The sequence below is a fragment of the Puma concolor genome, chromosome A3, assembly GCF_028749965.1.
Source record: "Puma concolor isolate L17-30 chromosome A3, mPumCon1.1.hap2, whole genome shotgun sequence".
Taxonomy (NCBI): Eukaryota; Metazoa; Chordata; class Mammalia; order Carnivora; family Felidae; genus Puma; species Puma concolor.
Genome location: NC_141669.1, coordinates 53,791,360 through 53,807,990, shown reverse-complemented (window position 1 = coordinate 53,807,990; position 16,631 = coordinate 53,791,360). Strand labels below are relative to the sequence as shown.

The following is a 16,631-nucleotide window of genomic DNA, read 5'->3' as shown; positions in this document are numbered from 1 at the left end:
TCTATGGTCACCCATGACAGCACGTGTGTATAAAATATCATTGGATACAGAACTCAAACTTTTGAAGACACTACCCCACGGATCCCTAGTTTCCAATGTTGCTGTTACTATTCTCGATTCTTTTGATCTATGGTAAACTTTATTCTCTTTATGTCTCATGTCCTAAAATTTCATGGTGGTACGCTTTCTAACGGGTCTTTAATATTTATTGTGCTAATTTAATAATAGCCTTTTTTCAATCCTGAGACTCATCACTTTATCAAGGAAATTTTATTTTCTAATAAATTTCAACCACTGCCTTATTTTCTCAGTTCTCTTCCTTAGAACACCTATTGGTTGTATTTAAACTTCCTGAATTTATCCCTATTTATTTTTCCCCCTCCACTTTTGATTGCTGTTCTAGAACATTTCCTTCTTTTTTAATATTCTCACTAAATGTATTATTTTAATTTCTGACACTTTACTAAGTATCTCTTCCAATTTCTTAGAGTATCCTCTTTTATCTGAGGTTATTACACTTTGAAGTTTTTCACATTCCTAACAATTGCTTTTTGTTTAGATCTTTCAAAAAGTTTTTCCTCAATTTCTGGTGATCTTTAGCAGTCTTTATTTAAAAGTGAAGCATTGTGGGGGGCACCTGGGTGGCTTAGTTTGTTTAGTGTCCAATTCTCGGCTTCAGTTCAGGTCATGATCTCCCGGTCATGGGATCGAGCCCTTTGTCAGGCTCTACGCTGGGAACATGGAGCCTGCTTGAGATTCTCTCACTTCTTCTCCCTCAAAATAAATGTATTAAAAAAAAAAGTATGAGCGCTGGCTCAGTTAGAAGAGCATGTGACTCTTGATCTTGGGGTCATGAGTTCAAGCCCCACGTTGGGTGTACAGATTGCTTAATAAACTTAAAAAAAAAAAAAGTGAAGCACTGAACATCTGTTTGGAAGACTTGTGTACATAGGCAGGGCTTACTGATTGGCATTCTCCACTGTAAAGGGATTGGTGGCCAGTTGGCTTTTTGGTAGGGACCTTCAAATGTCAGCATCTGTCTTTTCTTTCAAGAGTTGTTTATTTTTTCCATATAAAGATCCTCCAAATCCTGCATGGTATATGTAACCATGGCTGTTGGTACTTTAGAACTGAAAAAGGATAAGCAGCTTTGAATCTCATTTACCCAGTATTAGTAAAATAGTATTTAATCCCTATTCCTAGCCTAGTAATCCTGAGTCAGATGTCTAAAACTTTTTCCTTTTTTAGTTGAATTACTATCAGAACAGCTTCAGCTGCCTCCAACGTTGGAGACCATAATATAAAATCCTATTCAACTGAGACACATTTATATACATTTTATTAAGGCTGTTAAATTAAAATGTGTTGTTTTGGAGATCAGTTCTTCCAGTTCTAAACCCAAAAGTAAAAATGCAGTGATTGGAAAAAATGGAATAACCCTTACAAAAAAGTGATTTTATTTTTAGAAATCATTGCTCTTCCATTCAAAAGAGTTTTTTTTTTTTTTAAGTAATTTCTATACCCAACATGGGGCTTGAACTCATGACCCTGAGATCAAGTGTCACATGTTCTACCGACTGAGCCAGTGAGGGTTTGCTTTTTAACTCTTACAAGCACACTTTACTTTTCCAATGTAACTGTAACCTAAGGAGCACTCCACAGCACATAGCGAACGTAACTTTCTTTGTATATGTAATCTAGTCCCTGCCAACTGCCTTCTCAAATGTCAACTGAACTCTAACACATACAAAAGGAAGACAAGCCAAGCACAGGGACAGAACAGGAGAATAAAACTGGAATGTGGAACTCATTTTCAACAGGGAGATAATATCAACAAGGAAAATGAGATCCTGGTTTCATAATGAGTTAAATCTATGTAATTCTTTGTGGTATTAAATAGTAACCCAATGAAAACCATGGTTTCTGGAATAAGATTAAAAAAAAAAAACCTGAGTGAATATAACAATACCACTAGACCAAAAAAATCTTTCACACACAATAATCACTGCAAGAAGATCCCACAGGTTATAGAAAACATAAAGGAACTTTAATATCCAAACAGTCAGGGCAAAGAATACTGGATTAATGACCCATTAAATGTGTATCACTTCAGGTTCTTTACAGTACCAGATGTATTTTATAGTAATCTGAATGAATATTGCAGACAATGAAGCCATTTTTAAAACTTTAATTTCCTTACCTGATACTAATACCAGTATGATTTTTAGGCTAAAAAATCTTTAAATGATTTAACACTAGGAGTAAGATTTAAACCAAAGTTAGCAATGTTCTTGAAATGTCAATTTGTTCAGTAGTAACTTTTTGAGAAATACTTTCTTCTCAAAAAGTAGTCAATGTACACTTTAAGACTTGTGCAATAAGAAAATATACTGACTAGTAAAAAGTATTATTAAGATAGTCAAAATGAAAGAAAAATTATACTTTTGTTTAAATTACTTATGCCCAAATAATTTACCCTGCAGTCCACAGGTGTACAGGAAATAAAGTATTTTTGAGTAAGAAAAATAACGAGGGTCCTAAAATAGAAACATAAGCCAGAAGAATCTAAAAATAGTTTCCTGATAATTTATTTTATTTTTTTGAGTATTTCATTTAAGCTGCTTCTGGTTGCATGCCCTGATCTGTAAAATTTAACAAGGAAATAAAATTCCCAAGTATTTAAAAAATTTACTCATCTTCCATAAAGCAACTTTTAATGTATCAACACTTAAAAATACACAGTGACTTAATGAAACATCAGTACAACTGCATAGAATTGAGCTCCAGAGAATTATACACTTATGAGTTGTCTTTCCTGGGCTCTGGTTTACATGAGTATTGGCTTTAGAGACCACCTTAATTTGCTCCTACCTGGAAAAGACAGTTCAGGAAACCAAGATTTCACAGGCTTTTATCTGTTGCTAAATACTAGGAGCTCTCTGAAGGTCTTAAAAACAACGGAACCATCCAAATATGTATACTGGGGACTCTTCCCCTTTGTGAGTCAAGGAAGAATGAAGTTTGTGACTTTCACTGAAAACAAAACAAAATCTCCCACAACTCTTTGACGACACTCTGAAATGTACTAGAAATTTCAAAACTAGAATAATGCCATCAAAGATTAAACCTCTTAATGCTCGGAGCCACCCCAAAATAATAAAATTGGGAACTCCAGGAAAACAGGTACCAAAAGAATCAAAATAATGATTGCACTGAGGATTCTCCTCTTTGAAGGCTGTTTAAGGAGGTAGGATTTTAAGGTTTTTTTTTGTTTGTTTGTTTATCTTTTGGCCTCTGAACATTTAAAAAACACTTTGCCCGGCTGGTCCTTCAGGCTAATTTTGAAGTTCAAAACGAACCCCAAGCCTGATATTCTACAGTTTCACAGCTATCATTTGTACAAATTAAGTTGATTCACTCTTTTTGAGTAAATATAACTAGAAAATGGCAAATTAATATCTTCCTTTACATACAACTTTGTGTCTCAAAATTCTTGAAAAACAAGAGCAGATGACTTTGTATTCAAAGACTACCAAAGTGTGTATTTGATATTCACATGCAAACAACTTAGAACCTTATGAATCTCCTGTCAACTCTGCAGGATGCCTTTAAGAAGGAAATGACCTACAAAGCTTGCTAATTGTGCAAAATATTAAACTGCTAAAACATTTTACAGAATGAAACAGTACATGTAAATGTAGAAGTTGACACATGGAATTAACACGGGCTCATAAGAACTTATCACATTTCAGAGATTTTCTTTAGTAGCAAGTTTTTGTTTTTATATTTCCTGGTACACAGCAAAGTATATCACAGAAGATAAAAATCCTTTTAAACAAATCCAAGAGGGAATTCTTGAGGCACCTTCTCATATAAAACACAAAATGAATGCAATTATCAATCCATCTGAGAAAAGTTTTCAAACTAAGTGAACATCATTTTTTCCCATTTAAGTATATTTTACAGAAATTTAATAAGGCAAGACAAATTTGTGAAAAATGTAGTTACAAAAATGATGTAAACTAATAATTTATATTTAAAAAACCCCAAGGGAAAACAGTGGAGATGGGAGAGTTCAAACAATGCCTTAAAAACAAAAAACAAAACAAAAACCCCTAAAACAGAATTGTGCACAAGCTGAAGATTACAAAGAACTTCTAGACTCTGCACAGTTTTGGTTCTTCATTTTTTTTTAACATCTTTATATTACATGTTTTAAATCATATCAGGAATGCAAACTAGAACTGCACACTACTTTAGTGGAAAAAAGTTCAACATTGTGCAATTTTCTGCCTCTTAATTTTAAAAAAGTGGCAGCAATCCCTGCATTTGTATTTGAAACAAGGATCTGAGAAACTTTATCAAAAAAGGTAATGAAGGCAAAAATTGGCAGACATCCAGCATCTTGTTTCTTTTTAAAACAATGTGGATGATAAGTAATTTCATGATTAAAAAAATGAATCTTTTAAATAAATACATTGTATCTGACATTTGCACTGACTGATTTGATAAATCTTTTAAGTAAACAACGGCTTTACTACACTCCCTGTAGCCTCAAGCCACTGGCTTTAGATTATGGAGTCCTTTTTTACTGGGTTTCATACCCTGCCACTCGATACCCTGCAGGCTGATTAGGCAACATGCTGCCATTCTGTCCTGGAGGTGGCTGCACTCCGTAATTGGGTCCCATCCACGGTGCCGAAGACTGTGTCTGACTGGTAGAAAACACGAAAGGAGCAAAGAGGGGAAATCCACTGATTAAAATAAAATGTAATGCCAAGAAGAAGTAACATATACAAAGAAAACACACTTTCCTTAAGCCCAAATATAAGAGTAATGGTTATGCCAGAGAAAGCAAAGGCAAAAGCTATTTTTCCTAAAAACAAGCATCCTGGGGTGCTGGGTGGCTCAGTCAGCTAAGTGTCTGACTTTAGCTCAGGTTATGATTTCACAGTTTGTGAGTTCCAGCCCCGAAATGGGCTCTCTGCTATCAGCGTGGAGCCCACTTTGGATCCTCTGTCTTTCCCGGTCTCTCTGCCCCTCCCCTGCTCACTCCCAATCGCTCTCAAAATGAAATAAAGAAAAAAGCCAAAAAAAAACAAGCATCGTCACAGGTTTAATTTATGCAGTTTAATTTTGTTAGTTTAATACAGTTACAAAAAAAAAAAAAATACCCTTTACCTGTAAACATTTATCCCCTTTGAATTCAGAAAAAATTCATTTCTAATCTCAAAAAGGAAAACTGTCCACCTGGGTTGGACATACACTGAACAAACAACTACTCGAAAGAAACAATCATTTGGTACAATAAGGACTAGCATTTTTATTATTCAAAGAAGAAATTAAAACAATTATTAGCATATGTAAACTCAATTTTTTTCAACATTACAAACACAAGACTCTTTTTTTATTTTTCCTTTTTAGAAGATTTTGTTTTTAAGTAATCTCTACACACAACATGGGTGTGAATTTACAACCCTGAGATCGAGTCACATGCTCTAATGGCTGAGCCAGCCAGGCACCCCAAAAATGTAAGATTATTTTAAAATAGAAACTAAGAACTATTTTAATTTTCAGTGTTTCAAAAATTTAAATAAAATTTAATAATTCAGGGTGTATAAAGAGGCATCCATATAACAATGTGTGCATAAATCCTTTTGCACAGAAAAATAAAGGCATAATGAATAAAACAACTAGCATCAAAATAACTGTATCCAAGAATGGCTAAATGATCTTTAGTCACATAAAAAGCTTAGTAAATATTAAGCTCTCATTTTCTTACATATTAATTGATTCATTATCAAGCATTACCAAAAATCTTGTAACACTGGTTATACCTCAAGGCAGCACATTTCCAGACAAATTTTTAAAGAAACACACTTAAAACTATAAATTAAAAACCACTCTAAACTAAGTCCTTGCTTTAGACTGAGGACCACATTACTTACTAATTACTTAAAATCTCTTCCTAAGTTCTTGACTTTTTCAAAGGCTAATAATAAAGGAAAAGAGCAGGTATGCTTACTTAAATCCCTGTTGATTCCACGCCTGGCCATACATTCCATATGCAGGTACTTGCCAACCATTAGGCATATACTGGCCAATTTGTTGTGCATTTCCATACCACTGGCCCCACTGGCCATAAGCTTGTGGATATCCAATCTGATTCTGCTATTAAAATTTTAACAGGTAATTTAGTATTATTTGAAGTTGTATGTACACATACAGTCCTAATATACCACAAATACATAACCATTATACACAGGGCCATCATTACAATTAAAATGAAAGGACGGGCACCTGGGTGACTCACTCGGTTAACCATCCAACATTGGTTCAGATCATGATCTTGTGAATTCGAGCCCCACATTGGGCTCTAAGGGGTTAGCCCACTTAAGATCTTGTCTCCCGCTCTCTGTCCCTCCCCCAACTCGAACGCACGTGCCCTCTCTCTCAAAAACATTTAAAAAAGAAAAAAAATAAAGGATAAACAAAAGCTTATAAAATGAATGCTAAAAAAGAAAAAGAAGTGAAGTTATAGTGCTGTAACTCTACATGATGCTCTGAATGGCACATTCTGTAAGGTAGCAGGTAAGGCCCTAGTAATAAATATTAAACACCCAGTATAATGTTTAAATGTTTTGTAAACTAGATAGGGAAGATTTAAAAATTACTTATTCCTATATTCAGTTTACCTAAGAAACGTACATAGTTTAGGATTTTCCTACTCTTGTCTTGGTGCTCCATTTACAGTTTCCTCACAGAAATTTTTATGGGATTACATTTGAAACTACTAAAGCTGCCTGGAAAAACAAAAGCAGCAAAAATCTAGAAGAAAATGCCAAAGCTCTAAATATGTTCATAGGTTTTGTTTCAACTAAGTCAAACATGCCTGTGAGTTCTCCAAATACTATGTGAATAGATCTACCAAGTGTTAAGAAAAAATTGAATACCCTGCCAGGTAAACTACCACTCTAGAACTGTAATACATGTAACAAGAGCCCTTACAGACAATCACTTTAGCTAGAAACAGGGACTATCAACAATTTCATTTTTTAAAAATTTTTTTGAGAGAGCGAGTGAGCGAGCATGTGAGAGCACGTACATGCGCTGGGGAGGGGCAGAGAGAGAGGGAGAGAGAAAATCCCAAGTAGGCTCTGGAATGCAGCACAGAGCCCATCTTGGGGCTTGATCTCACGAAGTGTGAGATCATGACCTGAGCCAAAATCAAGAGTAAGCCGCTTAACCGACTCGGCCCCAGGCATCCCTCCAACAATTTCATTTTAAAATAACCTATTGTTAGCCCAGCAATTACTGTGAAAAGTCAAGAACCCTCTCACCTGTTGCACAGGATTTATCATGTCAAGAGTTTCTTTGCCCCAATAGCATTTCACAACATGGCCTTCAATGGTAGTTCCATTAACAGAGACGATTGCATGTGCTGCACTTTCATGCGAATTGAACCTATTGGAAATAATACTAAGAATCACCAATATTAACTGTTTACTTATGAATAAAGTCTATTTTTAAAAATCAAACTGAGCTTGACATAAAACAGGTAGTTCATACAAAAGAATCAATACGATTGTTTATTTTCTTTGCTATATATTTTTTCAAAAGTCTTATAGTTTTGGAGAAACTTCTTAATAGATAATGTTTTATTGGCCTTGTGGTAACAGGGAGGGAACCAATTAAAAAACAGTGGCAAATACTGCTAAATGCTAGAGAAATTTCTATTTCTCTAACCAAGGTAAATTTTTAAGAAAACTACTAAGTTAAATATTCAAACATTTTTTGGGAGAAAATTTTTTTTTTCGAATAAACCACCCATACCGAACAAATGAATATCCTTTATCTGGAAAGACTCGAATTTCCATTATTTGTCCAAATGGTGAAAAAGTCTGACGCATTAGTTGTTCTATTAGACAAAAAACAAAAACAAACCACACTAAGTTATATAAAATCCTATACAGATATTAAGCTTTTCAGTAAAAACATTAACCTCAAGATGCCACACAAGTAAACCTCCCATACCTGTCAGTCCAGAAGTGACACCTCCACAGTATACAGTACAGTTGCTTGGACTAGACTGATTTACAACTTCATCATACGACAGCTGTTTGGTGTTTGCTGGGGAGGGAAAAGTTTAGTATTTTAAACTCATGAAATGAAATGTTCAGAAAGAGAAAAGTAACATTGACTACACTACTGTAGTGGTAAATTTTACCCTGACCAAAATGCTTATAGAATACATACTACATTTGCTTGAGGATTAATCCCCCCGCCCAAGATTATCTAAAAAAAATTACTCAATATTCTCTCTTTAATAGGAGACTTGACATTAGAAATAATATTTATTATTTAAAATCACAAAAATGAAAACTAAGTACATTTTGGACAGTAGTCTTGATTTGCTTCTCATCTATTTCTGCAATAAGTCTCCAGGAACAGCTCTAACATTTAAAATCTAGCGTATTTTCCTCCAAAATTCCACATTTCCTTTTCTTCTCCAATACACCTACACTCATATGTACTCTTTGGAGCTGGAGGCTTTCGGGTTGCCCAGTTAGTTCTGATTTGTCTTCCACCAAGCCACTGGCCACCCATCTGCTGAATGGCATTTTCGGCATCCTGTTCCGCACATTAGAAATGACAAAGAAGCCACTATTAATTGATGTTGAGTGACTACAAGCAGTAGAGAAAATTCAGCTGTTTTCACAATGGTTTTCTGAATGAAAATGCTTTATTTATAAAATACACAATAGTTAACTAACTTGCATTTAAATAAGTAAATTTTAAAAATACACAATATATGATAGGTTTCTTAAAATGTAATGGTACTTTTAAATTATCTTTCTTTTATTTGGATATCAGACTCTGGGAATGTGAATTCCCTAAAAAAGTTCAAAGCCCCTTATAAAGTTCATTTAATAACTCAGACTGTGGATGAAAATCTCACTTTACACAATCCAACAAGCTTGTTAATGACAGTATTTCATTTCTCATTCATCTAACAAGTAAACACTGAACATCTACCATGTTCTAGGTAGGCATCAGATTAAGTGCTAGGGATTCGCTGGTTAATGAGACAGACATGGTCTCTGCTGCCTCAGAGCAGACATTCTTTTGGGGCCACAAATTAAATTATCACAAATTGTGGTAAATGCCATGACAGAGGCAAAAGGATGGGATAGAGAATATGGGCTTTGGGATCTACTTTAGACAGCATGATTAGGGAAGGTCTCTCTGAAATATAACATTTACACTGAAATTGAGAGGAACAGGAGCTAGCCAAGTCAAAACGTCAGGGAACAAAGCCCTGGTGGAGGGAAAAGCACTGCAAAGTATGTTATAGCAGGAAACAGTTTGGTATGTTTGGAATAAAAAGGCATGTTAAAGGCAACTAGTTTTAGTGGAATCTAGTGAGCAAAAACAGGTACCAGAGGAAAATATTAAAAGATTTTAAGCAGGAGACTGTCATGATCTGATTCATGTTTTAACAAGGCCATTCTTAGCACTAGGAAGAGAATGGTTTACAGATATGGGTAGTAATAGGAAAAAGACACTCTGAAACTAACTCAATACCTACAGCAAAAAAAAAAAGCTGGTGACTAGGATTAGTGCAGTAGCAGTGCATATATCTACAGGAAGACTCAACAGAATTGTGGTGATGCACAGTAAGTAAAAGGGGAGGAATCAAAGATAACCTATGTTCCTGCATGGGCAGTAGGGAGGACAGTGTTAGCTAGCATTTACTGAAATAAGAAACCTAGGAGGGAGGAGGAAAACAGTTTGAGGAAGAAACAAAGAGCTCCATTTAAGACACATTAAGTTTGATGGGGCACCAGGGTAGCTCAGTTAAGCATCCAACTTAGGCAGGCTCAGGTCATGATCTCACAGGTTTGTGAATGGTGAGCCTGCATCAGGCTCCCTGCTGTCAGGGTGGAGGGAGCCAGCTCTGATCCTCTGTCTCCTGTCTTTGCCCTTCCCCTGACGGTTTCTCTCTCTCAAAATAAACTTAAAAAAAAAAAAAAAAAAAAAAGGACACATTATGTTTGAGATGTAGGACATCTAAATTAAAACTATTTGTTAGTAAGCATGGTGCACAAAAAAGTAAACTGCTGAACTGGAGATATGAAATTCAGAGTCATGAAGAAAGACCAGAAAGAAAAAAGAAGGCATCCTGGGACAGAGCCCTGAGAAACAACAAAATCTGAAAACTAGGTAAAGGAAAAATTACTAGCTAAGGTGATTAAGAAGTTCCCAGTGATGAAAGGAAGAAACTCACAAAAGTGTACTGTCACAGAGCCAAAGACATAGAAATCTAGCAGTAAACCTGAAAAGAGTACTGTTGGTACAGAATGAGAACAAAAGCCAGCTTACAGTGGACTGAAAAGTAAATGGGGTGCAATTCTTATCTGTTATGTCAAAAGTAGGCTTAATCTACCATGAAAGAAGAAACAGATTCAAGGCTAAAGGCTATTCTTGAGATACAAGAAAAGGAAATGCATATTCTTAAAAAGAAACACACATTGTTTACCACACTTACCAGTTTGCAATTCATGAAATGCTTACTGTTGTGGGTTGAACTGTGTCCCTTTAATTGATATAAAGTCCTAACTACCATCTGCTCCCCCAACTGTGAAGGTGATCAAAATTCGAAATAGGGTCTTTGCAGACGAATTAGTTAAGTGAGATCATCCTGGATCAGGGTGGGTCCTAAATACAGTATGACTGATGTCCTTATAAGAAGAGGAGAGGAGTGCCTGAGTGGCTCAGTCGGTTAAGCATCCAATTTCAGCTCAGGTTATGATCTAATGGCTCGTGAGCTCAAGCCCCACATTGGACTCTGTACTGACAGCTCAGAGCCTGGGGCCTCCTTTGGATTCTGTGTCTCCCTCTCTCTCTCTCTCTCTCTCTCTCTCTCTCTCTCTGCCCCTCCCCCACTCCGGTTTTCTTCCCCCTCTCTCTGAAATAAACAAACATTAAAAAAAATTTAAAAACAGAAGAGGAGAAGACAGGGGCATCTGGGTGGTTCAGTTGGTTAAGCATCTGACTCTTGGTTTCGGCTCAGGTCAAGATCTCATGGTTTGTAGTTCAAGCCCCACATCAGGCTCCATGCGGGTAACAGGAGCCTGCTTGTGATTCTCTTTCTCAAAATAAATAAATAAACTTAAAAAAAAAATGCTTAGTGTGCCTGGGTGGCTCAGTCAGTAAGCATCTGACTCTGGATTTTGGCTCAGGTCATGATCTCATGGGATTGAGTCCCGCTTGGGGATTCTCTCACTCTCTCTCTGCCTCTCGCTTGGATGCTCTCTCTCAAAATAAACTTAAAAGGGCCATGTGAAGACAAAGGCAGAGGCCGGACTTATGTATTTACAAGCCAAGGATACTAAGGATTGCTGGCAACTGTCAGAAACTAAGAAGAGAATGTTCTTCCAGAGTCTTAAAAGGGAGCATAGCCATGACAACAGCACTGGTTTTGGACTTCTACCTCCAAAACTTTTGAGAAAGTAAATTTTGGTTGCTTTAAGTCATTCAGCTTATGGTACTTTGATACAGCAGCCCTAGAAAACAAACAAAGCTACTCATAAGAGAAGGAAGAAACTTTTTATGGCATGTGCATGTGTTTGTGTAGACAGTTGTGAATGGGAGATGAAGTGAAAGCAGTATGGAAACAAATCTTTTGAGAAGTTTGATTCTAAATTACGGCAGAGAAATGGAGACACAGCAGGAAAGGGATATGGAATCAAGTTTTTTTTTTTTTCCCCCAAGTAGGCTCCACACCCAACATGGAGCTTGAACTCATGACCCCGAGATCAAGAGACCCACGTTCTACCGACTGAACCAGCCAGGTGCCCCAAGTGTGGTTTTGATTAATATATACTAGAACATGTTTTCTGGTCGATGGGAATGATCTAACAAAGGGAAAGACTGATGACAAAGGACAAGAGTATAGCAAAGAACATATTATACAATTCTGTTTACAGAAAACGTTCAAAACAGAGAAATCTATATACATAGAAAGTAGATTAATAGTTGCTCAGGGCTGGGGCACCTGGGTAGCTCAGTCAGTTAAGCATCTGACTCTGGATTTTGGCTTGGTCATGATCTCATGGTCCATGAGTTGGGAGTCTTGTGTGGGACTCTGCTGGCAGTGAAGAGCCTGCTTGGGATCTCTCCCTCTCTCTCTGCCCCTCCCCTGCTAGCACTCTCAAAATAAACAAACTTAAAAAAAAAAAAAAAGTTGTTCAGGGCTGAGGAAGTGAGAGCATAGAGGGAAAAGGACAGTGACGGTTTCTTTTTGGGGTATTGAAAATATTCTAAAATTGTGATAGTTGCATAATTTTGTGAATATTCTAAAAACCACTGAATTATACACATTAAACAAGTAGATTTTATGGTATGTGACTTATACCTCAATAAAGCTATAGTAGGAAAACAAAAGAATAAGCATAGGAACAAGGTCCCTGAAAAGGCAAGAGAGGCAGGATCCCAACTGTGAGGGATTTGGCCTTTTACAGGAAGGACATGTCTTCTACTGTAATAGAGGAAAAGGAAGGTGGATAAATTCTATGTAGGTTTGGTGGTTGAAAGCTGAGGGAATTCCTGTATGATAGTTTCTATTTTTTCAGTGAAACATAAAGTCGTCAGCTTGGGTGATGATGGAGAAGGGGAAGGAATATGTGAGGAGACAGCAAGAGACAGCAAACAATGGGAAGTCAAACTAAAGAACAGGTTTACAAAGATAGTACCATGCACTCACTTAAAGTGTGTTAAGTGTTAAATTAGAAGTAAAACCAGTGGACTCAATTTTTCTTTAGCAGTATTTAGTTACTTCGGAGTAGGCAGAAAAGCTACGTTCCATCGATATTGGCAATTGTCCCTAAAACGTCCAACGTAAGAAGAGAGGCAAAGGAGTTGGGGGTAACTGCAATTAGGGCTGTGGCACTTCACAACACCAGAGCACTGCCAATCACATAACACAAATTTTACAGAAGCTGAAATACTAACTTAGGAAATTAAATTATTTCCTCAAAATTAACATACCATAGGAATGGCTATTAGGATACAAATCCATCTCTTGGAGACTCCAGAGGCCATATATAGATATTCTGACTCTCTTTTATTTTAAATATGATTAGTGATTTTTACATAGTAGGGGTTTATATGCCATAATCTCAAATGGAAAAAATTAGTTCCTAGTCCACCAAAGCCCTCAACCTATTTCCCCAAAATAGCACAAAATATTAAAATCCTATATATCAATCCTCCAAGGAACTCATACTAATTGTGGCTATCAACCCATGGTATCAAGTATTTTTCTACCTTTCCTAAATATGATGCTATGATTAACAGTAAAGCTTTTGAGGGGGGCGCCTGGGTGGCTCAGTTGGTTAAGCATCCGACTTCAGCCCAGGTCATGATCTCGCAGTTCATGAGTTCGAGCCCCACGTTGGGCTCTGTACAGACAGCTCAGAGCCTGGAGCCTGCTTCGGATTCTGTGTCTCCCTCTCTCTGCTCCTCCCCTGCTCAAGCTCTGTTCCTGTCTCTCAAAAATAAATAAACGTTAACAAAAAAAATTCAACAACAACAAAAACAGTAAAGCCTTCGAAACCAACAACACTCTTGGTTGTTATTTTCTCATCTTACATAAAAAACTTCTTAAATTTGGTAGGTAACATATGCATATGGCAGAACTTTTATCTTTTTACCTCTCAATATGCTTTACCATTTTCTTTTTTTTTTTAAATTTTTTTAACGTTTATTTATTTTTGAGAGAGAGAGAGAGAGACAGAGCATGAATGGGGGAGGGGCAGAGAGAGAGGGAGACACAGAATCGGAAGCAGGCTCCAGGCTCTGAGCCATCAGCCCAGAGCCCGACGCGGGGCTCGAACTCACGGACCGCGAGATCGTGACCTGAGCTGAAGTCGGATGCTTAACCGACTGAGCCACCCAGGCGCCCCTGCTTTACCATTTTCAAGTTATCTTCTAATACATGGGTTTTCCCTGACCTCTCAGGCTTACTCACTTTCTTCACAGGTTTACCTACTTTCTTAGAAGACATTTTCACTTCATGAAAGGAAGATGACAGCTACACTGCATAACACATTTGAACATATCCCAAAATATGTTACTGTGAATAGCTGAGATACAATTGCAGTACATTCTATATTCTCTTACCCAAACTTGCAAGCCATGTAAACATTGTTAAGGCAGATTTCTGATTTAGAAAATAAATTCTGGGCAAAATGGTTGCAAGCTGTTATAGAAAATATCTGGATAGTAAGAATTCATTGTGAGGAATAACCAGACATTAGTTCCACTGTAAGCAGACAGAGTAACTAGAAAGTTTGATAATATTTGGCATAACTGCAAACAGATGTATTTTTTAAAACCCAGAAGAAACTGGCACAGTAACATGGTCATAAACCTGACCGGAAGCCATTAAGAAATGATATAGTATCTATTTCATATAACTCGTTTATTAAAGAAAAATATTTCTTTTAAAAAAAAAATTTTTTTTTTAACGTTTATTTATTTTTGAGACAGAGAGAGACACAGCATGAACGGGGGAGGGACAGACAGAGAGGGAGACACAGAATCGGAAGCAAGCTTCAGGCTCCGAGCTATCAGCCCAGAGCCCGACGCGGGGCTCGAACTCGCGGACCGCGAGATCGTGACCTGAGCCGAAGTCGGACGCTCAACCGACTGAGCCACCCAGGCGCCCCAAAGAAAAATATTTCTAAAATACATTGCATACTATCAAAAACTTCTATTTTTTTAATGTTTATTTATTTTTGAGAGAGAAAGAGACAGAGTGCAAGCAGGGGAGGGGCAGTGAGAGAGGAAGACAGAATCCAAAGCAGGCTCCAGGCTCTGAGCTGTCAACACAGAGCCCAACGCCAGGCTCGAACCCACAAACCGTGAGATCTGGACCTGAGCTGAGGTTGAACGTTTAACAGACTGAGCCACTCACGTGCCCCTATCAAAACCTCTTAATGGTTCATTTTCTTCAAACTTTTTCTAAGTAAACTCTATGCCCAACATTGGGCTCGAACTCACTTAATCTTGCATGAGATTAAGAGTCACATGCTCCAGACTGAGCCAGCCAGGAGCCCCTGCTTGCTCATTTTCTAAGACATTTTTTTTTTTTTTTAACTCCCTAAGGCGTTCTTATACAGAAAGTAGTGTTTCTGTTATTTATCTTTGGAATGACAGTTGTAACATAAAAGCAACACACTAAGATCTAAAATTAATGAAATCTTAGCATATATTCCAGTGCATATATATTCTCCCACGATTCACCCCTGTATTTCTGAAGTGTGATATCTCTGGCATTTAACTATTTTGAATCTTGAGTTATTACACTAAAACAGGTAAATCATTTATTTGAATTTATAATCTATTTACAAGGTTCAATATTCAAACAGTATAATGTGAGAAGCTTCCCACTCTGCCCTCCACTTGCCTCTTACTTCCTACCTCCAAATAGGAAACTCTGCAGCAAGTTTTTTGTTTATCCCTGCTAGAACAGATACCCAACAAATGCATGTTTTGTTTTGTTTTTTTAACACAAATAAGACTTTTCATCTAATTTACCAGGGAAATCTTTCCATAATTAGTAATTATAGAGCTTCTTTATATTGTTCTATAATTACTGGTTACGGAAAGATTTCCATGGTGTGTGTGTGTGTGTGTGTGTGTGTGTGTGTGTGTGTGTATTATTTTTAAAAACAACAGCACATGATTACATTGTATGTAGGATGTAGGATATGTCAAAGATTTCTTCCAGCTGTCACACTAAAGGGTTTCCCTTTACCCTACCCTTGCCTCTCATTTGACAAACTGCACTATCCTTCCTTTTCCACAAAACCTGAAAATTTCAAGTGCATGCAAATTGGTGCTCAGTAAATGGTTGTTAAATGAAAGAAATGAGAAGACATTTTCAAGTACATTAATATATAATTTTTTAAAAGTTCCCACCAACTGGAGCATTTTATTTATTTATTTATTTATTTATTTATTTATTTAGTAATCTCTGTACTCAATGTGGGGCTCGAACTCACGACCCTGAGATCAAAAGTCATATGGTTTTCTGACTGAGCCAGCCAGGTGCCCTAATGAGTTACTTTTTTTAGATAAAATTGTATATATGTGCAGATAATAGAATTTTATATTTTAGAAATTCATAAAAAACAAAAAAACCCCACAAGAACCAATGGAAAATTACTACAACTAAGAGAAATCAGTAAAATAACATATATAAAAATCAATTTATAATAATCAAAAGCTATACATATTCATATATATGAAGCAAACACAGAAAACGTTATTAGTTACTTTTAAATTATCATGAGAATACAAAACAGGGAGATAATGAATTAACTAAGTAAATGAGATTTTCAATGTCTACCTTTGGCTGATAATTTAAACATCTCTACTTTCTACATTCTGAAAACATTTTATCAGTACTTGGCATACATCAGGTGCTAAATAAATGCTGAATAAATGACCAAACAGGAAAAAAAAGATACCCTCTTGTGAAGGCATTAATTATCAGTGAAATGAGCAAATGGCAGATGAAACAAAATCATTAAAACAAAATGAGTACTTTTATTCTTTACTCT

The 16,631-nt window shown here is 36.5% G+C and overlaps 1 protein-coding gene across 16 annotated transcripts in view; it reads right to left on the bottom strand.

Moving 5' to 3' along the window:
* Positions 1-2,025: 2,025 nt before the first annotated feature.
* Positions 2,026-16,631, bottom strand: part of TIA1 (TIA1 cytotoxic granule associated RNA binding protein) — a 33,182-nt gene continuing 18,576 nt past the window's right edge. For 11 of the 16 annotated variants that reach the window (XM_025932588.2, XM_025932590.2, XM_086700922.1 and 8 more), the window contains 6 exons: positions 8,523-8,631; positions 8,035-8,130; positions 7,834-7,918; positions 7,341-7,464; positions 6,026-6,171; positions 2,026-4,715 (listed from right to left, as the gene is read on the bottom strand). In XM_025932588.2, the coding sequence (XP_025788373.1) occupies positions 4,589-4,715; positions 6,026-6,171; positions 7,341-7,464; positions 7,834-7,918; positions 8,035-8,130; positions 8,523-8,631 (687 nt within the window). In that variant the 3' untranslated portion in view covers positions 2,026-4,588. Of the gene's footprint in view, positions 4,716-6,025; positions 6,172-7,340; positions 7,465-7,833; positions 7,919-8,034; positions 8,131-8,390; positions 8,632-16,631 lie in introns of those variants that run through there. The other 5 variants (XM_086700921.1, XM_025932586.2, XM_025932589.2 and 2 more) reach the window with 3 other exon arrangements.